The 24,576-nt window shown below is 37.7% G+C and overlaps 3 protein-coding genes and 1 non-coding gene across 5 annotated transcripts; 2 read left to right on the top strand and 2 right to left on the bottom strand.

Annotated features, from left to right (window-relative positions):
* Positions 1-9: 9 nt before the first annotated feature.
* On the bottom strand, positions 10-3,312 carry LOC100264674 (WAT1-related protein At5g40230). Its single transcript, XM_002279740.4, has 7 exons — positions 2,750-3,312; positions 2,572-2,640; positions 2,364-2,477; positions 1,014-1,254; positions 736-894; positions 491-642; positions 10-334 (listed from the first exon to the last, which is right to left on the bottom strand). Exons 1-7 carry the CDS (start codon positions 2,938-2,940, stop codon positions 181-183), a joined length of 1,080 nt encoding a protein of 359 aa, XP_002279776.1. The 5' UTR covers positions 2,941-3,312; the 3' UTR covers positions 10-180.
* A 1,432-nt stretch (positions 3,313-4,744) lies between these two features.
* On the bottom strand, positions 4,745-15,005 carry LOC100245663 (DNA repair protein UVH3). Of its 2 annotated transcripts, XM_002275076.5 has the most exons (15): positions 14,861-15,005; positions 14,529-14,779; positions 14,267-14,436; positions 14,067-14,172; positions 13,366-13,443; positions 13,196-13,249; positions 11,825-12,009; positions 10,025-11,621; positions 9,323-9,517; positions 8,598-8,683; positions 8,016-8,301; positions 7,761-7,897; positions 6,899-6,983; positions 5,787-6,338; positions 4,745-5,521 (listed from the first exon to the last, which is right to left on the bottom strand). In XM_002275076.5, exons 1-15 carry the CDS (start codon positions 14,946-14,948, stop codon positions 4,850-4,852), a joined length of 4,542 nt encoding a protein of 1,513 aa, XP_002275112.1. In that variant the 5' UTR covers positions 14,949-15,005; the 3' UTR covers positions 4,745-4,849. The 2 variants fall into 2 exon arrangements, with proteins under 2 accessions (XP_002275112.1, XP_010660946.1); XM_010662644.3 differs by lacking the exons at positions 14,529-14,779; positions 14,861-15,005 and having other exon boundaries at positions 14,067-14,164; positions 14,267-14,380.
* LOC132255141 (small nucleolar RNA U3) lies at positions 12,485-12,686 on the top strand. Its single transcript, XR_009467759.1, has one exon. It is a non-coding gene; the product is annotated as a small nucleolar RNA U3 (small nucleolar RNA).
* A 1,876-nt stretch (positions 15,006-16,881) lies between the features above and the next one.
* LOC104877278 (probable inactive receptor kinase At2g26730) lies at positions 16,882-20,433 on the top strand. The gene is made up of 2 exons (XM_002275052.5): positions 16,882-19,539; positions 19,638-20,433. Exons 1-2 carry the CDS (start codon positions 18,282-18,284, stop codon positions 20,210-20,212), a joined length of 1,833 nt encoding a protein of 610 aa, XP_002275088.2. The 5' UTR covers positions 16,882-18,281; the 3' UTR covers positions 20,213-20,433.
* The last annotated feature ends 4,143 nt before the right edge of the window (positions 20,434-24,576 follow it).

Raw genomic sequence — 24,576 nt, 5'->3', positions numbered from 1 at the left:
AATTGAAGATCATGAAACCCATATTGTACCTCTATTCCAGGTGTGAATGCATACAGAAAGACTGGTTTCCATGATTCTGCTACACTCCAGCCAATGACTCTTTCGATATTTCGGAAAAATGATACTCAGAAAACAATTTACATTTTGACAATAATGAATTTTATATATCATATATATATCCTATACTTCACTTTGACAGCTTAGCAACAGAGGGATCTTTGGGTTAGACAAGGATTCCAAGCTTCCAACTCCAAAGTCCTCAATTGTCTCTTCTTTTGCCTTTCCCCAGGTTACAATATAAAACCCAATGGATATTACTATCGCTCCTATGATGCTGCAAAAAGAAGAAAAATAGGCAAAGTAAATAGATGGCAAAAACAAATAGGTAATCCAAGTAAATCAAATAAATGCTGAAAGCTTCTCCTTGTAGTTGATTCCAAGGGCATGAAGCCCAAACAGAGAATGAGGAAGAAGGGAGAAATTTAGCTACCTTCCAAGATATAAAGTATCGCCAAGGAACATAACCCCCATGGCGGTTGCAATGACAATGGACAATGGATTGAACATTGCAACATAGACAGGGCCCTTCAAGCGCACAACCCATGTGGGTACAACCATTCCAAAGGCAGACCCCCAGAATGCCTAAACAGAAAGAGAAGCAACATTTAGAATTTCCAGATAGCCAACACTATATCCCTGATAAATTCTCCGTAATGGTAGTACAATAGTACTTACAGAGAAAACAATAGCAGCCAATGCTATATCAAGTTCAACTCTCCAAACACTCAAGTTTTTTTCTGCAATTAGGCATACTGGCGCAGATATGATGGTCAAGCATAGGTTGCTCAAGAAGACAACAACTAGCTCTTCTGGGTACACCTCCATCACTTGGGCCTGTAAGACACCAGCAAATGCAAATTCAGCTTAATTTTCTTAGTTTCCAGGTCCTCACCAAATTTTTATCCATTTCAAGTTCTAGCAATGGTTTTTATGGTACCATCAGAGAAATATACCTGAACAATGTACCAGATTGAAACCAAAAGGTCTTCAGCAACAAGTAAAAGGCCACCAATGACCCATTTCATTTGCTGTGAGTTTAGAGGCTGATGAAGTGAAATGAATTGCAACGGAGAAGAAGTTGAAGTGAGTTGAAGGCCCTTGTAAAGAACTACTATCAATGCACCTGATATTGATGCTATGGTCCCTGTGATTTTAGCCCAGCTACTCAAGCTTCTCAAAGCTAGCTTTTCCATCCTTTTCGGTGCACCCAATAAGACAAAACAGATACGGAAGTTGCAGATGGTGATCAAGAAGAAAAGGGTTGTATACTGGATTATCATAATCATATAGAAAATTGAATTCATTAATTATCTAAGATTGGATCATCACCATTCTAATGTCACAAAACCCCTGCTATATTTCCATCCTCCTAAGTTCTGCAGTAACTAAATATTGAATTCAATATTTTATACTGGATTATCATAATCATATAGACAAAACTCGACTTCAGAATTAAACCATCCTTTCCATTACATGAAATACCGAACAATGCCTCAGGTAAAACCTTGAAAAGCATGAAAAATTTATAATTCTTGCACCTAATCATAGAATAGACAGTGATGTCCATTTCTGCATTCTTCAATTGAGAAAAATATTTTTCCATCCCAAATTTTACTTCAACTTGATTCTCCAAAAGCATGAAAATTTTACAATTCTTGCACCTAATCATGGAATAAACAATGCTGTCCATATCTGTATTCTTCAATTCAGAAAAATCTATTTCCATCCCATATTTTACTTCAACTTAATTCTTTAAAAGCACGAAAATATTTACAATTCTTGCACCTAATCATAGAACAAACAATGATGTCCATTTCTGTATTCTTCAATTCAGAAAAATCTATTTCCGTCCCGTATTTTACTTCAACTTAATTCTTTATAATCATACATTCTAACAATCATTACAAGGTCTCTTCACTTGGCTCGCCAGCTACAGCATACAAAAATTATTTAAATGAAATGCTAGTAACACAGGAGGATGGTTCGCTAATCATTATTATACAGCCCTACAAAATAAAATAAATAAAGAGACGCATTAACAAACAAACATAGAGTATTCAATCACTTTTTTACTTTTGTAATGCATTGTATTCTGTATATTTTGCTCATTGTGACTACTAATAATTAAGCAATTCTGCTACTTCTATCTATTCTTCCTTTTTTTGGATTATTTTCTATGATATGGCCATGGATGAAGAGAAAGAGAACAATTGCAATTACATAAACACCCCAAAAAAGAAAAAGATGCAGGGACAAAAAGGGAAAGACAATGGAGGTTTGAAGAAGAAGAAGAAAGGGAGAACCTGAAAAAGATGGCAAGCATGAAAGTAAGAGCTGGTGTGAGGTTGCCGATAACTGAAGCAAGAGTTGGAGAACTGTAGTCTATACCCTTATAAGCGACTATTTCAGCTAAAAACCTAAAACCTCAGAATACATTAAAAGAAAAGTGAGTACATAATTCACAGAAAAATCATAACATATATGCACAGGTTGTTAGTAGAAATTCTGTACCCAATGAATCCAAGGCTGCATATTTTACAAAGGAGAGAGAACTTGAAAGGGGGAAGAAGCAATCTCTTTCTGCAAAAATTGAAAAAATAAAAACAAAAAAACAAAAAAAGTAGACATAAGTTGTACTGTTAAAGATTGCATGATATGATGATGAAAACTGGGGGATAGAGAAGCAAACCCGTTGAAGATGAAGAGCAAAGGGAAGAGAATGAGAGTGGCAACAGCATAAGAGTAGACAATGAAGACATAGACACTCATCCCTCTAGATGTGGCTGATTTAAACAAGACATTCAAGACTACATTGGTGGCCTCCACTGTGACCATGCCCAGAAATGGCACCATGTCCCTCAGACAGTGCCCATCTCCCATCTCTCTTCCTCTGTAACATCAAAGGCTTTGCCTATGACTTCCACTGTGTGCGCCAAGATGGATTTAATAGACAAAAATTAGGCTGCAAATGGGGTTGGTGTTTTTGGCTTGGCAGTCATGGGGCAGTTTGGTAAAGCAGAAATTAGATTCACCTTTTTGGGTTTTGTTGCATTTACTGGACCTGACATGAGAGGATATGCAGAAATAGATGAACCCTATTGAGCTGATTGCAGATGAATTGTGGGGTTTTGGTTCAGTAGGTTCCTACTGAATCAAACAGGTGAGACATTGCAAACTGAGAGCATTGCATTCTTGGAGATGTTGCTTCCAGCAGGTCTGAATTTGGAGGAACCGGTATTTTTGAAGGCTGAAATGCTGACTGTTCAAAAATGGCATGGGTGTTGGGCCCACCTGAAAATATCAAGACCCCCTGTGAGATGAGGCCAGGAACACTATATTCTATGATAAGGTAAGAGGTTTATTTTCTTTTTCCTTTTTTCTTTTTTTAATTTTCTAATAAATTATCCACACAAATGTATATAATTAAACAGGTTGTATATAATTATGGGTTATAGTTAAATTTTTATAAAAATATAACAAAACTAATATAAATTATTAACCCGTCTAATTTATTATAAAATTAATATAGATTATTAACTCTTTTATCATAAGAGTCAAGTTACAATAATGTATTAAGGTCCTGTTACAATGATGTAAACAAGGACAATTAAATAGGTTGGATATGATTTTATAAATAATAGCTAGGTTTTATAGGGGATTGGATCCGATCCTTCACAACATCGTACAATCACCAAAACCTGGATCTATCTTGCAAAAACTTTTAAAACCCTAAGGATATGTTTGATTCTAGAAAAATATTAAAAAAAAATGTTTTTAAAAATTATTTTTTTATATTTGATTTTATTAAAAAAAGAAAAAGAAAAAAGAAAATAAAATATAATTAAAATTATTAAAAAATTCATATATTTATATAAAAGAGTTAAATAAGTAAAAAAAATTTAAAATACGATATATATATATAATTTATTAATTTTAAATCTATTTTTTATTTTCCTTTATTTTTTCTTTTATTTAATTTTTTTCTCTATCTTTTTTCCTCACATTTTCCTTAGAACTTTTCAGGATCCAAACATAACCTAATTACTTTTAATATAGAAATGCAAATTTAATTAATTATATTTCCATTTATTAGAGTGGGTTATGAAACACCCAAAACAGACCAAACCAAATTGACTTCAAGGTAGAAAACTTTTCAATCCTCGTTGACAATATGTGGTAGGTCAAGACAAGTTACCATTAGACTCAAGCACCTATAAGTAACAAAACTTTAAGCTTAATACTTACAGGCTCACTGTTTAGTAGTATGATATTTTACTTTTGGGTTATAAATCCCAAATATTATAAATTTATTTAATACATATTTCATGTGAAAAAAAATAATAATTGATTTGTGAATGATAGATAATAGTGATTAACAATAATAATAATGGCAACAACAAATGTTGTTGTTATCATTTGATTTGAATAATTGTTATTTTGTAGGAATTGGAGCATTATTTTGAAAGGGACATCAATGATTTCTCTATTTATTTATTAATTTTTACAAAGGGAGGAAAGTTCCACCTCAAACTCCATTCGGGGGACATTAAAATCGCTAGCAATTAGGTCATCCAATTGCTCTAGTCCATTACCAATGGTGGATGGTCCCTGTATAACCAGAGTGGTTAGGCCGTTTCAAAAATTCTCCCTAGCTTCTTTACATACAAAAAAATGGGAGACATCAGAAAACAAACAGCCACTCTCTAAGCTTTCTATATCATTGGGTAAATATCACTACTCAGCGTGGCAGGAAGAAAACATATATACTACTTCAGAAAACTAAATATTTTCAACTCAACCTTCGCTTTTTTCTTAAGAAAGGCATAGCACGAAGAGCTTTTACAGTGTTTGTTCCAGTGTCGTCTCCCGTGTTCTCCGGCATAGACAGCCCAATTGTTGCATTTGGACAGTCCAGATTCAGTTCAGTATCAGGTTGACATGTTGGTTCAGATTGAAATCCCCCTGCAGTATTTTGCAGGCTTGAGACTGATTCAGCTGGATGAATAGCGAGTTCAGATTCAGGATCAGGATTTTCATAGATGGTGTCTGCTTTAGCTGGGTCATATGTGCGAGCATTGTGGTCCTTATCTTTCTCATCTTCTTCCACACAAAATCCACCTCCCATTTTAAGGTAATCTTCAGAAAATTCATCCGCAAAAGTGGGATCATCATCTCTTGAATCTAACTGACCTATTTCATTTTCATCCATGCACATGACACCTTCTGTTTCTGGGTAGTCTCCACACAAGTCTTCTCCAGGTGAAGAATCTTCAGCTTTTTGTTGGTTCTTTCCACTGAAATCAGCAGCAGCATCTCCACATATAATCTGATCTCTAGATGGCTCAAGCTCCACTGCCTCCTCATTGGTGCACTTTTGGTTGCCTTGGTCTAATGACTTGCCCTCGTCATCAATTTCTAAGTCATCATTAGCATAATTCACAGCCTTCCGAGGACGTTTTGACTGGAAGATTATAAAGAACATGTAAAAATTAAAAATTAAAAAAAAAAAAAAAAATTGCTTCAGTCCCCAACTTAGATTGGTTTGCGCAAGGCACCAATCTAGAATGTACGAACTGTGGACTCTTCACATCTTTAAACCATAACCAGACAAAGCATGCCTGAAAACTAAACCAACCCAAGGGAATTTAGGTCTCTGTTCTATTTCTACCAGAACAACAATATATGCCAATGCTATAGATTGGGTCACAGGAAAGAGAAAAACTTACCCTTCGCACTTCATTTGACCCGTCCAACTTTTGAGCTGGAACTTCCTCCTCATTGCCACTGTTACAGTCACTGGAGCTGGTTCCACTAATTTCAGAGCCAGGATTTTCTTGTATCCTACTTCTTCCTCTTCCCCTTCTGACTCCCCGGCCTTTCTTTCTTCCTTTACCTCTTCCATTCTTGCTTGATCCTGTATCGTTGCATTGCTTCTGTCCTGCCTGCACAGGAGGTTCTGCACTCTCTCCATCAGATGGAACAGGCTTACGGATCCTTCTTCTTCTTGACTGCTTTGGAGTTGTTTTTGCTGTAGCATTGCTCCCATTTCTAGCAGCAGTACTCCCTATTTCATTTATAGGAATTTCTTGTTTGTTGTCAAGTTTACTAGGACTCTCTTTGCTTCTCTTTCCACGTTTAGAACCTTCTTGCACAGCATCATCCAACAACTCTGAGGTTTGACTCCCGGTAATTCCTTTAACAGCCTTTTTGATTCTCTTACTACGAATTTTGGCAAATCTCTCATTGAAAGTGTAAAATGCTTCCAACCGCAATTGAGTCTTCATCAATCAAGCCAATGAAAACAACATAATTTATAAGAAGATATCAATGTTCAGCTTCCTCTTTCACCGAAACAAGTAGAAGGGAACAAATGAAAAATAAACAATTTTTTGATAGGCACATAAGAGTGTTAAAATTGCCACAAATGGAAAACAAAAAACAAAACCTCAAACATGAAAAAGGAGATGATGAAATAAAAAATAATCTACTAATGCTGATGAGTAAATAACTTCTGAGAAAAAAAAAATAGCATGATAAAAACATATGTTCACCATGAACATATGAAAAACAAAGAGTTGCTCTGAGTCAATGCAGACCTCAAATACAAAAAAGAATTTGGAGTACTAAATCAAGTGTTCTTTTCTTCTCTTTCTCTGTAGGCAGAGAAAGTCAACAATATAGGTATTGATTAAGTTCTATGCACCAAATTATTCTTTAAATAGATGATGAACGAGTTGAAAATGCACACTTTAAATAGATGATGAACAAACTGCAAAGGGTGCATCCCAACATGCATGTGTGGGTGTGTGCATCAGTGAGAGAAAGAGAGACTCCTAACCTCATGTTTGTTGTACTCTTTCAAAACAGGTAGTAGCAACTCATCAGCCTTCTGGTTACCCCAACCAAACTTTTCCAAACACAATCTGTATGCAAACAAAGCTTGTCAGGCACTCAAATATGAATTTCAACACAAAATATGCAAACAAGATCTCTCTGTGAGTTCTATATGGACCTCAAGTTGGTTCAGCATAATAACATGGAAACACTGTTGCTAAAGGAGTCAGGATGAACCACTTGCTACAGCATATAACTTAGGTGGAAGCCAGCAATACAGTTCCAAGGCAGCAGACAGGTAGTACCAGAATAACTAGTGACAGATACATTCCCATATGACAAAAACTTTGCTGACAAGGAAATTGGTGGAATCTGGAACATGGTTTCATGGTGACAAGAAGTTAAAAGTGCATCAACAAGAACATAATCCTCTAGCATTTGGTCAGTGAAAACCAAACCTACATATTTGGAATGCTCCAAGAAATGGGAAAAATGTAATGACATGAAACACGTATCCCCATGTTCTGCTAAGAAGTAAAATTAATATCCTTATAAGTTATTCACCAATCACATAAATCCACTACAAATTATATCAAATATTATGGCTCTACCCATATTAATTTACACAGGTGAGATTAAAAGGACAAGGACCCATCTCCAACACAAATGGCATTATTTTTATAATTAATTAATAGAATTGATTTAGAATCTTTAACCTTCTAATGGTTTCCTTAATGTCTCTGCATCTACAGACTCTGGTTATTAAAGCTATGAAGTTTGACATATTGGAAGGAAAACAAATCATCAAGGTTTAATCCAACACACCAATCTCTTTCAAAAATTGTTGAAATTTTAAGCCAACTCACTTGCGAAGAACAAAAAGATCTGGTTTTCCCCACGAGAAAGGCTCTGTTGACTGGTCCACTTGGGGAGAGGCATATGCAGAGATAACTGTTTCACTTGGAAAAGAAGAAGGAATGTGCCAGTTCTTGCTCACATTTCTCTAAATAAAACAAAAGAATTCATAATATTCAAAAGCAATGCATAAGCCACAAATGATTTCTTCAATAATACAGCAAAATTAATAAGGTAAAACCTAAGGCAGGTAATATAGTAATTACGTGCTTATCCATGAAGATCTGCTTTCCAGATTGAATGTCATCAACAGACTCATTGTGCTCGTTTTGGGAAACATTTTCATCAAATGCATCCATATTGTTTTTTGAGTGACTCTGGTCGCCACTTCCAACCTTGGATCCTCGTTTCCTTGAACTGGATCCAGTTTCAACATTAACCTTTCCTAGGATGTTTGGATCTGGTGATTCAACCCACTCCCGGAACTTATGAAGACCGTCCTCCTCAGGAAAAGAATTTAAAACTTCAATAGCATTAACAATGCCAATTCCACTACATCATTTGAACCAAAAAATAAAAATAAAAATTAGATATTTACTTAATAAACATGAACTCAACATCTGTGTATACATCCTGTGTATCTACTGATAAATACTGTCAAGTTTCTACCACTTGTTTATGATGATCATGATGCATAAATTTTCCAAAAGAACAGGATTAAAAGAATGACTTTGCATCAATGAGGAAACAGGAGTACTCATGGCAAGGCCCAAATGTAAAAGAACAGAACATGACTAACATTAGTTGCTGATATTTCAGAAAGCCAAACTTCCAACATGGCAATTTACCTAACACCCTCAGTATAATCACTCCCAAGAAGGAGTGCCATGCGAATTACTTTTTCTCTATTTAATCCAAGCTCAGTCTCAATGTCCTGAAAACCAAAAAAGGGGATGATGGTAAGTCGATTGCAAATGCTGAGCATGATAATCAAAAAAGAAACTTGAATTTACTTGGGAACTTATTTTTATTGGAAATACTACGATATCCAAGGGGGATTTTACTATACCAATTAATTAGAAGGAATGCTAGTAGCTAAGTTTATAAGTAGTTACTGAAATGGAACTATAGCATGCCACAAATTACGTTAGCATATTGCCATGTCAGGACTCTTAATGTTCATATATAAGGTCAATCTGAAAAGAAAAAACATGGGGAAAAAAAAGAAGATAAGTTTGGAATGGAAAACAACTTGAAGTTGCTAAGAGTTGCTCAGCTTGAACTCCTAGGTACAAGACTGTACCCTTCTCCCTTTAATCTTGTTTTTCTTGCCTTGCCTTCTCTTAAACAATTCGTCTTACTCCTCTCCAAACCATTCCACTAATGTCTACATATCTTACCACCTTTCTTTGCAAGACAACTCAGATAAAGGTTTTGAAGTTCATACAACATTAATGTGGTATCAAATTTCCAATGTATATTACCATGCTTGAAACATATCAATTACCTAGGCTGCTACTAAATTAAAAAAAAAACTATGAGAAGAATCAGGAGGGTACTGTTCTATCCTCACCTTCATAAAATAGGTCTCAACATATTTGCGTTCGTCAAATATATTCTTGTAAACACTTCGTGCTCCAAACAAGAATACATCTGAATCATCTGTTACAACTCCATCAACAAGGTTTGCAAGTTCCATATAAGCACATTGAGCTTCAGCTTCCATAGGTGCAATAATATATGGTAAGCCAAACATTTGGAGAAGTTCCTGCAATCAAAAAAGAAAATCAGATGCATTAAATATAGATGGCTTTCTTTTAGAAGAATGAAATTTATCAATAGAAAAGAAGAAATACAGATCAACATTTGAACTCCTCTTTGAAGAAAGGAAAACCAAACCAAAGAGATAAATGACAACTTTCCCATGCCAAAACAAATAATCCCCCCAATAACCCAACCCTAACACATGCCCACTCCCCACCACACCCCTGCAAACACCCAAAACCAAAAAAATAAAAATAAAACATGACCAGTAATAATATAAACACTGTAGTAGTAAACATGGTAATTATGACAAATGCTAATAATAGTAACAGTAATAACAGTATAATAACAAAAAATTAAAAATACAAAGAATCCTGTCTAACAAATAGTAAACAGAAATTGATTTTTCATGCAATGAAAATCATAGATTAAAAATTACAAGCTATTACTAGTCAGTCTGTTAGATGTGATAATGCATTCCTTAATTTAATAACCAAGTCTAAACACACACCTGGCACTCTGCAAACATCTCACTGCTGACACAATCAGCATTTCTTTCAAGCTTCCTCTGTTCATCTCCCAAATTTAAGCATTCCTGATCAAGGATCATCATTTCCTCCAAAACATCCTCAGTAACTCCAAACTGAACATTTTTTTTGTCCTCAGTTACAGAATTACCCATGTTCCGCTCTTTTTCCATGAAAAAATTAACATGATTATTTCCTTCAGCCAATTTTTGCTCAACAGCAGTTTTTCCTTTTATACAAGTTTCTCCTGGAGGAATGGCAGGGTCAGTTGTCTCATTTGAATGCCATGTTGGTGCAGCTTCAGAATCATACTTGCTTGAATCAGCAGGAGTGGCGTCAGGCATGTTACCCAACATTGCATCAGAAATATGTGAACCATCTCCCGAACAACTGTTAGCCAAAGTAGATGTATCAACACTCTTCTTTGAGGCATGAGAGAGCTGCTCCCTAATCATATAGACCTCATTTGTTTCTCTTCCCACATTTCCACTTTCACCAACATCTTTCTGGTATTCTTCACACAGTTCATTATTCAGTACTTCCATCTTATGAGGATTGTCTTCCAGCAATGATGTCAACTGTCTCCCTGATGCATCAATGCTCTGTGAGGTGTTCATTCCATCCACACTATCAAGTTTCTCAACTACATCCACAATTTTACAAAATGATCCATTTTGCTCTGGTAAATTTTCCAATGGAAAATCTTGTTCAGCCTTATCATTTTTTTTATGAAATGCATCATCTTTAACTTCATGAACCTTTTCATCATATTCCTTAATATCCGAATCTTTAAATGATTCACCAACAGCTTTCTCACCACCTAAATCTTCAAGACTTCTCCTTATTGCTTCCTGGAGATCAGTTTCTTCTTCCAATCTTCCTTTGGAAGCAGGATTTCCAAACTTAGATGGGCATGCTGACACATTTTTTGAAACATCACAAGGTCCTTCCTCCCATTCCACTTCACTATCATCACTAACTCTTTCTTCCATAACAGATGGTTTAATTTCCACTCCAACATTGTCAATACAGCTACCACCTTTCTCTTCAATGATTCCCTCCTCCCAGTCAGAATCTGAAGCAGAATCAGCTGGTCGTCTGTTTGAGAGAGCAGCATCAGAAGAAGAAATTATCACTGGATTTCCTGCTACCAAACTAGCAAATAATTCGTCATCACCATTTAAACAGTTGTGCTCACCATCATCTTCGAAGGATATCTCTATAGAAGCCCCATTGTCAGGGATAGACTGCTCATTTGTTTTGTTTAATGTAACAATTCCGTTATTATCCTCATTAGTTCTATCCTGCTCAATCTCTTTCATCAAATCCAAATTCCTTTGTAGATCTCGGGTCATACGAATTCCCATAGCTCTTACCCTACTAACTCGGACACGCCCCCGCTCATCCAGGTATGTCTCAACATCATCATTAAAAACACTTGCAGGTTCACCTGCAACTGATTCTGCGGCAGTATTGGACTTACTGGTAGATGCAACATTATTTGGGGAATCTGGAGGACACTCTGTTGGTATCTGATATTGCTTATCTCCATTTTTCTCTACTCCACCATTTGTAAGTGCTCTGGCAAATTTAAACATGTCATTGATATCATATTAGTCTTCATCACAATAAAAGATGCCAACAAAACAGCATATTATTATAAAGGCAGATATAATAAAAGCTGATGTCAAGCAATGCAACCATTACTAGCCACCCATAAGTAACAGACAAAATGTTGAAGATATGATAGTAACAGACAACATATTGAAGATAAGATTACTAACTCTTTATCACCAGTAAATGATGAGGAGAAAATATATTCTCTATTGGCTTCAGAGGCTATCCGTGAAGTCTGCACACCACCTACCCCCCTCCCAGCAGCAGATTTCTGCACTTCATCTATCTCCCGACGGAAAGCAACGGTTTTAAGATAAGCCTGTATTTGTAACTCTGAAAATTCTGCGGGGGCCTAGATATAGATGAAACAATGATCAACATCCCTGAGGAATTACAATTTTGTGAATATCCAAGGGATAAAATAGCAGTGATATAAAGGCATATTTAAGCAGAGTAAAGAAGCATTCATTCATATGGGAAGCAACAAGTGAGTACAGCAGCCTTTTTACAAATCTCAAGTCTGTAAATCTCCAAATACATTACAGAAAACTGGGGCAGTGGTGCTTTAGTGATTGACATTAAGGTGAAATGGGCAGGTGACATAATAGTTCTGTTTTTTTTTCCCATTCTTAACTCTTGTAACATATTTTCCTCCCATTTTCAAAGTACAAATAATTGAGAATCCATCTCAAGAGGCATCATGTAGAAAGTGTTAAGGTGGAGGATGTTTTATTCAACTGAGCTCCCTATTCCCAAGGAGAAGCTCCATTTCTTTCTCCACAGAATCCAGCCTCTATTGGATTGTAAAAAATTGGCCAGATCAATGACTGACCTTAATAGAATTTCTATAAGCTATACCTTGGCCTCCTTGAGTCCAAGGAAGCAGGAACCTAAGTTAGTGGATGAGTTATGACCAAATGATCAGAGTGTGATTAACAGTTTAGTGATCTTCAGAGCCTTGAAGGATAAAGGATCATTCTCAGCCAATTTAGCTCAAACTGGGATGATCATTCGATTGTCTGACAGACTACACCTCAATTTTGACTATCAAAACATAGATTGACCAGGTTGACAAAGCCAAAGGTACTACCACAATCTATACAGAAAATTTCCAAATTGCAAATGATCTCATCGATTTTTTTATTTTAGCATCCCAAATTCCACCACCTGAGCAGAAAATTTAAAATATGATAGGTGTATCTCATCACTCACTGGTACACTGATCCCATCATTCTTAGCCAACTTGGGTAGTCAAGCTTACTGATATGTCTCATTGCTCTCAGTGTACATACAAAAAATTCTTACAATATGCCAAGTCACAACCTTAATCATGTGCTTTCAGTAATTATTCATTAACTTTCAGTTATCAGTTGCTGTAGTATTGAGCAACGATTCACACATCTAAGCACCACTATGATAAGTTGAGCATAGCAGATCATATTTATTGGCTACAGTGCATATGCCAAGTTTGCAATCTCATGTTTGAATCACATCAAAGAATCACTCTAACATCCATATTAAGGTTTTCAAGAAACTACCTTTTTCACTTTTTGATATTTTTGTCTGTTTTCTGCCATCAATTTCTCTCTCATCTACAAAACAGAAATTCAGTGTCTTAAATAAGAATAAATGAGTACAAAGCAAAGGGAAAGGGTGCTGAACAAACAGAACTCACGAGAATCCATAATTATGTATATTTATGACTTGCCTGCACAAGAAGATCAAGCTGCATTGATGGAGGCAATGCAGCTAATACAGCTGGATCGACTTTTCCATTCATAATTGGCTGCAAGATTGATTAAATTAAACTAACCAGAATATAATGAGTAAGAAATTGAAATCAATGAAATGTTGTTGATCCTAGAAAATAACATGTGATCTTGAATACATGGATAATCCTATTAGGTTTCTGTACCATCCAGACAGTACAAGAGGGAAATTATGACTATCTCATCAGCAAGATCATATAATTCAACCAAAGGTTTCTATTTTGCAAAAGTCATGAATTCAACGTCAACCCAAATAATGATGAGAACTTTCTTGACATATTTCATTCTGTTTTGCAAATACATCATAAAACTAAATATCAGATACATGCAAAGGATAGTACATTCCCATCCTAGATTCAAACATAATTTCGAAAAGCATACATGTTTTCGATGCACCAAAGAAAGCCTAGGAAAGTGTTCAACATTTTTAGGATTTCACTTGTGGGTCTATAATGCTGCAACAAGTTAACCAATATAATTCCCAAATTAAAATTTTTAAACGCATTCAGGATAAAAAATCGGCTAAAACCAGTCCAGAATCAAGACAACAGGCAAAGTCAATTCAACCTAGTAATCATGATAGTCAAGGTATGCAGGACATACACCAAATGTTATGACAAATAAGATGAAGAATACTCACAAGCATCATCTCTTCATCTTCATCATCATCATCATCTTCTTCATTAGAAATCCCTGCATCTCCTACAAAATTCCCATCTTCCTCTGCCGCAAGGGATGCTGCCAACCTAAATCAACTCATCAAAACAGACTATAAAAGATTATCCAAATCCTGTACCAACAAATAATTCCCAGAAATTACAATTACCAACGGGATCTTACATTTCATCTAGCTTTTCCTGATTGTAAGTCCCGGATACTGAACTATTTCCTTCAGAAACCTCTCCAGCCGTTTCCGTTTGATATGATAAAACCTTTTTCCCCTTATCATTGTTGTTCAGCCGCTGATTCTCCAAATCCTTAGCCAATTCTTTTAACCTCATTGCCTTAAGCTATTGAAAGGAATCGATCACAAAAAGGTACTCAGTATAACTAAGATACAGCATCAGAAGTTATAAATTCATAAGAAACTGATGAAACTGACGTGATTGAGGAGCAATTTCTCGGCAGTTTTCCGAATCTTGGCCTGAGCATTTTCTCGCTGCCGGCGACGAGCGACAACGGTGCGGCGCTTGAGGGCAGGGGTGCCGCCGTCGAAAACGAAAACGGGCTTAGTGCGTAGGAAGAGGAGCTTGCATATGCGTCGGAAGAACCCTAACAGGTGACCGTTCCTCACCATCTCTCCTTTCTCGTCTCGCATTGCCTTCATGAACTGTATCATCCATATACTCGCATCTGCAGAACAATACGATTAAAATTCGTATCAGAAATGATGTGGGTTTTAGGGCAAGGGTTCAAGCTAGGGTTACGATGAACCTATGGCGAGTCGTTTTCCGGCAAGAGTCTCGACAGACACACGGCGACCGACAGGGGCCAAAAGTTCCCAGAGACCGTGCACTCCCATCTTGCTCCCTACGCTTCCTCTTCTGTTGTTGTCGTTGCCGCCTACGACCAAAATGATGAACTGCTCTCATTTTATAGTGATGTTTGGGTGAATGAAACGGCGTCGTTTCCTACCTGCCTAGCCTGCTGACTTTTGGAGGAAGGGGTATGGGCTCATTTTTCTGGGCCGGATCGGACCCAAAACGAAATTATGTGAAAGTACAGGGTCCCGATGGCAAAATGCTAAAGCTATATATATGTAAATGGAAAAAGCAAAATTCAGATACTGTGTCGTCTCCTAGACCACAAAGCGGAAGCGGAGCTGAGTTTTGGGCGTTTAATGGAGAAAATGGGAACTGCTGATTCTGAAATGGATCAACTCTTTGAGCAGAAGAAGCGTGTCAAAAACCCTCTCGTCCCCATCGGTAATTTCAATCGCTTTTCTTTTTCCTACCATTTTTATCTGTTCATGTTGATCCTTTTTTTTATGCAATTGTTAGGTCTGATTTAGATGATGCTTTGCCTTTTTGAATTATGTTGGGTTTCTGAAAATGCCCTTTTATCTTTTTTTTGTTTTGGAGAACTTGAATTTGGAAAATGGTTGATGGTGTTCATTCCTGCTGAGAAAGATTGAAACTTTGGGATGAAATAACATGGAGTTGTATGCTTTATTCATGTTATGCTATGCAAGTACTTTAATTGTATTTCATACCTGCATCGAATTCATAACGTCATTGCGATCAAAGACAGTTACTGAAAGGAACCTACGTACTGGCATATATTCAACTCTTAGATCTTGTGATGTCTAGGGTTTTTGCATAGCTTCAATCACTTGTGTGGTATTGTGCCAAATGAGAATTTCAGGTGAATCTTATGATCAAATTCCTTTTAAGCCCCAATTTTTAGCCGTATGGGGATCAAGTGTGACTGAAAAGGTTATGGGTTTAAAAAAACTAATGATTTTAAGAATGTGATGGGAGCTATGAATTGTGTACATGGTTACAAGTTGTTGGTTGGAATGTGACAGTGTTTGTTTGAGGGCAAATCGATTTGGGGCAAGATTTGAATTAGATTTACCTGAATTCCTTTTCATGGAGTTCTTTGAATTAAAGGGTCTAATACACACTTTGTGGGTCAGTATACTTAATGATATGGATTTGGGAGTTCTGGGAGCAGAGGTGGTGCTAATCGCCGCAAAGAAAAGATAATGTAGGTTGGCTGTGAAGCGGCAGTGATGTGTTGGAAGTGAAGGTAGTATTGGTGGAATTATCAGTGGTTGTGACCTTGGTTGCTGATTGTTTGGATGTGCAGATCATGATAGGGATAGCGGTGTCGGCCAAGCTTGTTGGCATTTGTAGGAATCGAAAATGATGAATATGGAAATCATGGGACAGCAGTTGCACTATAATGGTTACTGTGGTGGATGCAGTAGTAGTGCCAATGTCGATATAGATTGGTGGTGTGTCTCAGATACTGTTTCATATTCCTTCTGAACCGCAAAAATATGAATAACAGCAGTCAGGGCATTCAAAGAAAGTAGTCAGGGTAGTCAATTCCTTTCCATTCACAGACATCCTTTGTTTCTAAACCTATGTGCCAGTTTAAACAAAACAATGACTTGTAACCATTTATCCCAATCTACGGTTTCTCTGTGAGATGACCTTTATGAAAAATAACAAAATGGTCCAAGGGGACTTGATCTTTGAAGCAAAATTTGTATATTTATTCTCCATGACCAACACTAACTTTGACGGGTTTTTCATGGTTCAGGGGCACTTTTAACTGCTGGAGTACTCACAGCTGGGTTGATCAGTTTCAAGAAAGGGAATTCCCATCTAGGTCAGAAACTAATGAGAGCTCGTGTTGTCGTTCAAGGTGCTACCGTGGCACTAATGCTCAGCACTGCCTATTACTACGGGGAGAAATAGTGGCTTGTGATTCTGGAGTTCAACCATGAAAACATCCTCTCTTGTTCCTTTCGTCATTTCCTTCTCTTTAACACGATTGTTCTCAGGAGAAGGATCACAGTTTTCTTGGTTTCTGTCAATGGGCTATTTTATCACCCCAATTCCAATATGATGCTAGGACTTCATTTTTTTTGTCATAACTTATGAGAAAAAGGTCGATAGCAACAGGGTGCTTCCTATTTGCAAATTGCAATTGTTGAGTCCTACATTATTATGTTATTTAAGATTTATCTTTTTTATTTTGAATCTTTTATATAAAAATTAAATAATTAATAAATGTATAAATTTGTAATTATATTTTATTTTTTCATATTTTTTATAATAAAATCAAATACAGAAAATTAATTTTTTTAATATTTTTCTTTCTTTTTTTTTTACTACTTTTCAAGAACCAAAAGTAATTACAACAAATAAATGAAATAATTTATGCTTTAGAGGGGAGTCCATGCATAGTACTTAATTTTACCTTAAGACAATCAAATCAGTCCATAATTCCAATTCTTCACCATTTTAAATGCTTCATAGTATGAAAATTAAATTAATTGGGTCACTTTCTACATGTTTTATGAATGGTTATGATTTGGAATGACCAATCTTTCAAACATAAACACCTATGGATTATTTCCTAGAGATTTCAGTCAGATGATTGTGAAAAATGAACAATGGAGATAAAGGGATATATGCCAATTTCAGCAATTTCAGTTTTGATTCCATGGGTTTGCCACATGCTTGGACCTTTCTGAACTGAAGCTCCCTTTTTTTATTCCAAACCTGCAGGTGGATCTTAACAATATTCCTCAAGCCCCCTGATTCCCCAACCCATTCTGATAGTCCTCCAGAATCAGGCTTTGAAAGTTACAATGGTTAGATAACTAGGAAAGCCACAAGGGATACCGTGATGTTTTTTTTTTTATAGTATAAATGCTTTGTCTTCTTACGATTAGCAGCCGAAGCCGAAGTGATGTAACCCTTTATAAAAGTCATGTACCGATCGGGTTCTCACCATACTTAGTTGGATCCTGGATGAAATTTAACCCTACTTGGTAGATGATCAGCTTCATGAATATTGATAACACGTCATTGAGAAGGACATGACAATGCCCATTCAGCAGTTTCTACTTGCCGGCGCCAAATATTCAAATATAAGTTTGGAGGAGAATGGTTTGTTTGCTAACTCTATAGCGGCAATCAATGGCATAAGAGTACAGTTTGTCATTGGAAAATCAGCCAAATGGCATTACAACTAGTGAAGCAACCATTTTATAGTTGGGGTTTTCTCCTTGTTCCTTCCATTCGTTCCATAATCCCAGCAGCACAAAAGCATCTCATGCCTTCAACTCCCAACTTCCTTACAGAGAGCCACACTGAAAACCTCTGATCATCCAGTAATGGATCAAGTCCCCATCTGGGTTCTCTTCATTTCATTCCTTCTCCTATTCCACACTACTAGTTCCATTGAACCAGATGTTAGGCAGGCCCTCATCAATTTTCTTGGGAGCCTCTCTGGCAGCAATGGCCAAGCTGCTCAAGCTGCTGGTTGGAATTTAGACACTGATCCATGTTTGGATGGGTGGAACGGTGTAACTTGTGATAAAAAGAACCAATCTGTGCAGAAAATCTCTCTCGATGGGCTGAGCCTGGCTGGAATTCTTGATGTGGGTTCCCTCTGTACTAAGCAATCTCTTGCTGCGTCTCTTAATTATCTTAGTGTTGGCAACAACAGTATCAGCGGAGATGTCCGAAAAGAGATTGCAGACTGCAAACAACTGGCTCGCTTGAACATTAGTGGGAACCGATTCTCAGGAAAACTTCCAGATTCCCTCCCCATGTTGAATAATTTGAAAAAACTCGATATTTCAAACAATCACCTCTCTGGGGACCTGCCAGATTTGTCTCGGATTTCTGGTCTAACGACCTTCCTGGCTCAAAACAACCAGCTCACTGGGAAGGTTCCCAAACTGGACTTTTCCAACCTGGAGCAGTTCGATGTCTCCAACAACTTGTTCAGAGGTCCTATTCCAGATGTTGAGGACCGTTTCAATGAAAGCAGTTTCTTGGGCAATCCTGGATTATGTGGTGATCCACTGCCAAATAAATGTCCAAAGAAAGTCTCCAAGGAAGAGTTTCTCATGTACTCGGGCTACGCTTTGATAGTTTTGGTTTTGATCATGTTTGTGGTTTTCAGGCTTTGTAAACGGAGGACAAAAGAAGAGAAAGTCGATGCAACAAACAAGATTGTAGCAGTGGATGATAGTGGATACAAAACAGGCCTGAGCAGATCAGACTTTTCGGTTATTTCAGGTGATCAAAGTGCTTTGGTGTCGAGCACATCACTAGTAGTTCTTACTAGTCCAGTGGTAAATGGGTTGAAGTTTGAAGATTTACTCACTGCTCCTGCTGAGTTGCTTGGGAGAGGAAAGCATGGCAGCCTCTATAAGGTCATTTTCGACAAAAGGATGACTCTGGTTGTGAAAAGGATTAAGGACTGGGCAATTTCAAGTGATGAATTTAAGAAGAGAATGCAGAGAATAGACCAAGTGAAGCATCCAAACGTATTGCCTGCCCTTGCCTTCTACTGTTCCAAACTGGAGAAGCTCTTGATCTATGAATATCAGCAGAATGGCAGCCTCTTCCAGCTTCTCAGTGGTAATTTCCATTTCTCTTCTTTTGCAGCCTAAATCTATGGCATAGAGCTGAAAATTGCCCTTCATTGAATAATGATGATGAGTACATGTGAATTACAGGGGACCAACCATTGGGCTGGAGCAGCAGGCTCAATCTTGCAGCTACCATTGCAGAAGCATTAGCCTTCATGCATCAGGAGCTTCATTCAGATGGGATTGCCCATGGTAACCTGAAGTCCTCCAACATTTTACTAAACAGAAACATGGTCCCATGCATTAGCGAATACGGGCTAAGGGAAGCAGACAGTAAAGAACTGCCATCACTTTCCGCTACAAATAGCCGTAGAGCCATTGAGCAAACTGGTGCCACTTCATCCAACAGCACCTTCAATGCAGACATATATGCGTTTGGTGTGATTCTCCTGGAGCTACTAACTGGAAAACTAGTCCAGAACAGTGAATTCGACTTGGCTAGATGGGTTCACTCAGCGGTCCGAGAAGAATGGACAGTAGAGGTTTTTGACAAGAGGCTAATTTCCCATGGTGCAAGTGAAGCAAGGATGGTAGACCTCCTACAGGCAGCCATAAAATGTGTGAACCGTTCCCCTGAGACCAGGCCAACCATGCGCAAAGTTGCTTATATGATCAACGCAATAAAAGAGGAAGAGGAGAGATCCATGGTTTTTGAGGTCTGAATCATTAGAAAGCAAATGCCCTCATTCATCAAAATCATAGAAAAAAAAAAGCTCAGACAGAGGAAAACTTTCATTTTTCCCTAATCTGCATTTCAGCTTTCCTTTCTACTTTAAGAATCTGAAACTGCTGTACTACAAAAATTCCAAGATTTCATTTCAATGATGGCAGCATTAAGTCTTATATGAGTCAAATATATAAATGATCAAGTGTTGGCTCTCCACTTGCTTTTCCTTTTACATGGGAAATTGGTGTCTGTCAAGAATAATTGCCTTCTTCTCACTTCTCAGTTGGTTTCTTTGATAGGCCAATCTCATATCAAGAGTCAAGTCATTCAAGAGTCCAGAAGGTTGGTCACTCATTTGGCTCCAAGAGAGACACAGGGTGTTGGCTCTCCACTTGCTTTTCCTTTTACATGGGAAATTGGTGTCTGCCAAGAACAATTGCCTTCTCACTTCTCAGTTGGTTTCTTTGATAGGGCAATCTCATATCAAGAATCAGGTCATTCAAGAGTCCAGAAGGTTGGTCACTCATTTGGCTCCAAGAGAGACACAGGGTCAATTGGGTTGTCAGAGGTCACTGACATTAAAACTAAAAAGTAAAAAAACTAAAGAAAAATTGATTTCTTTTTTATTTTACACATGCTAAAGCCAAAGCCCTTTTTTTCATCGAGTTGTGCCACCAAACCTACCAAAATAATGGCAAATCATGATCAAATGGCAATGATGATCAAAATGAGATACAACCCCCTCCTCCTTTAAATGGTGGATAAGCATTGGATTACTCCACATTACCTAATGCCTATGTCACTTCCATCTCCATTATACTTTTTCTTTTTTCTCTCTAACAATTCAACTAACATGTGATTGTCATCCAAAAATCTTCACCTAATTGCCTTTGGCCACAAGATAAAGAGGCATTCACATGTTCCAATCTTGAAAGACACCCACAACTACAAGTAATATCTTAATCCAAATCACTCAAGAAATGTGAGCTATACCATCAATTTGAATGTAATAAATACTTGAAAGTGAATGCAAGATACAATTCAAGGAAAGATGAATGAAATGGATTTGGGAGATGCTTGTATGCATTTCTTGTATGGACTAATTAAGGTTTGATGCATGAGTGGCGATCGATCGAGACAGTGTGATTGTTTGATTAAAGATGATCCATATGTGATGGGCTTGATAAGGGTGCCATGGACCCAATGTTTAACAAAGTGATGAGTATTTCAACCCTTGATTAAGGTGTGAAAATGAGGCATCAGGGTCTTGGTGCTGCACCCTATTGCATGGGATCGTTGTTCACCAAGCCCACAAGTGGGAAAGCCCAGGCCCACTTTTGAAGAGCCCACATTGGAAGCAGTACCTTGTCGCTTGTGGTTGACTATTTTACCCACTCGCTTTGATTGGCGCGTGGACCCACTTCAGTTCTTTTTGGCTTCCTTTAGGAAACTGCTGTCACTGCCAGCCTTCTGGGTTCCAAGGTTTCTACCAGAGTAGAGAGAGAGAGAGAAAGAGAAAGAAGGGTGGTCTAGAGAGAGAAAGTGAGTAGCCACATTTCACTTTCCTATTCACGTTTGAGATATAAGAGTGAAAATCACCTCAAAAAAGCCTGTGGCTTAGGGTTTTTCATGCTGCAAAGAGCATCCATTTGCAAGAGCTTTTAAGTCTATATTAATGGTGGACTCTTCAGAATCAAGGTAGGTGGTTCTCACCTTAACACTTGTCATGTCATATTCTCTTGTTATTGAACAATCAGTGAGTTGGGTTTCAGCTGGAAGCATAAAAAAATGGTACTTGTTGCACCATACAACCTACTGAACCACCCTTGTTTTCTGTCAAATCTGAGGGAAAAAGTTGAGGGAGTGGAGTTTTGTGCTTCTATATTTAGGGGAAGAAGAAACTGTTTGTGCTAGCTCTAGTGGTGAGAAGATGAGTTGGGTTGATCTATGAGGGAAAAGGCATGGTTTTTGAGTGTTCCCAGATGGTCTGTTCAATGTCAGAAAGAGAGCATAGATGGTTTTTTGGGCATACCCATTTGAAGATGTCTTGGATTCAGCATCAAATCAAGCAGAAAGATGGATATCTGACCTACCCACCTCCTCTGACTCCATCATCTTCATCTCCATATACTGCTGCTTTTCATAAAGGATCAACAGCACCTTCATCTTCATCATCCTCTGGTACTAGAATAAGTCCAGCTGTTCTTTTCATTATAGTGATTGTAGCTGTTCTGTTCTTCATCTCTGGCCTTCTCCACTTGCTTGTTAGATTTCTCATAAGGCATCCTTCTTCTTCCACATCCTCACAATCTAATAGATACCCTGAAATTTCTGAATCTGATGCTCTTCAAAGGCAGCTGCAGCAACTCTTTCATCTTCACGACTCTGGTCTGGATCAAGCCTTTATAGACGCCCTCCCAGTGTTCTTGTACAAAGAGATAGTGGGTCTGAAAGAACCATTTGACTGTGCTGTTTGTCTTTGTGAATTTTCTGAGAAGGACAAGCTGAGATTGCTTCCTGTGTGCAGCCATGCATTCCATATCAATTGTATAGATACTTGGCTCCTATCAAATTCAACATGCCCTCTCTGTAGAGGGACCCTCTTTGCTCCTGGCTTCTCAATGGAAAACCCAATTTTTGATTTCGATGATTTGAGGGAAGAAGATGGTTTTCCTGGTCATGGAGAAAATGGGTTCGCCTCTGGTCCAAAGACAGTAGAAATTGAAGAAGTTGTTGGAGAAAAGGGGGTTTTTCCTGTGAGACTTGGTAAATTCAGAAAGGTGGCTGATGGATCAGGGGAAACAGCAGGAGGAGAGACCAGCAGCAGTAATTTAGATGCAAGAAGATGCTACTCCATGGGTTCATTTCAATATGTTGTTGGTGATTCAATTTTGCGGGTGGCTCTGAACCATGAACAACAACATCCAGATGGGAAGATTGTGAAAGGGATAGAAAATAATGCAAATCCTTCAATTAATGAGGAAACAGAAGGGACAAGGAATAGTTTTGTGACTAAAGGTGACAGCTATTCTGTTTCCAAAATCTGGCTTTGGTCGAAGAAGGGTAAATTTCCAAGCTCCTCAGACAATACCCAGACCGGTATGCCTTCTCTTAATGTGGACCTGCCATGGATGGGGAGAAAACAAGAGATGTGAAAGGTATTTTCTGTTCTGCTTCCATGATTCATTGTTGATCCATTGATCAAAGCTTGTTTTAGTCTTACTGTTTGCCTTTTCTTCCTACAATTTTTGGGATGCTAATTCAAGAATATGATTGATCTCTCACGGTAATTTTACCATTGTACTTGTATCCTTGATTGAAACTCGAAAACCCAAACTCATCTTTTGATCTCTTTTTTCCCGAAGTGATGAATTAGAAATGCCTTTAACTCCTATCTCTTGTAGAAGAAGATGTTCATATGAGTGTATATTGTTTACATTTTGCACATCCTGTGAATTGTACCCCTCCCCCAACAATTGTTGAACCATGTCTTGGTGGGAAAGATCTTAAGAGGGATTACATTATCCTAGGGGCGCTGGTATTGGGAATGTTGTCATTGAACATGTTTTCTATTCAAGGGCGATCGATCTTGTGGAGACGGATGGTAGAGTATCTGTCAATTATAGGATGCAATCTTTAGTCTTTTCTTGTTCTTCTGCAATAAAGTATCAAATACCAAAAAGAAAAAGTTTTTCTTTCCGCGATTCCAACTATTGTGCCATAAGACTATTTTAAAGCAGGGTTTAGTTGGCAGACAAGCACTCATGAACATTTTTTTTCCTAAACAGTGTCGTCTCCCCTTCCCGCCTATGTTGTTGCCTAATCATTGCATTTGCATTTAAACCTTGAAAATTTGGAGCATCGACTGTTAATTTGGAGCATCGATTGTTAATTTGGAGCTTCGACTATGTTTAAACTCAGCTCTTATTCCTCCGGACAACTCCAAAAGTTCAAGTATGCCATGGCCCCATCCATGGGCGAACATTTTGTGACAATTCATTTCCATTTATTGGTCCAACATTCAAATGCATGAGATGTTCTTTCCCTCTCTTTTACCCTTTTTTCAGGGTTTGTCTGAACACGATCCAGATCAGAGGGGCCGATTTCTTTTGGCTTTGTTGGTCTTTTGAGTCTTTAGTTCAATTTTTTTTCTTTGTTTTTTCATAAACCTTTTGGGATAAATGCGAGCACGATCTTTTGGGCTTGGGCAGTGGTGGTGGGATCCATGAAAAGCACTGTGAACAGAATCTTTAGTTTTGGCGATGAGACCTTTGATTCATAACATGGGTGTAGCAGTGATGGCCATGGCGTGGAGTCTCATGCCTTCATCTACCCATGTGACCTCGTAGAAGTTCTCAC

This window comes from Vitis vinifera, chromosome 14 (assembly GCF_030704535.1).
Source record: "Vitis vinifera cultivar Pinot Noir 40024 chromosome 14, ASM3070453v1".
NCBI lineage: Eukaryota > Viridiplantae > Streptophyta > Magnoliopsida > Vitales > Vitaceae > Vitis > Vitis vinifera.
The sequence above is the reverse complement of the archived record's forward strand: the minus strand, read 5'-3'. Positions and strand labels throughout refer to the sequence as shown.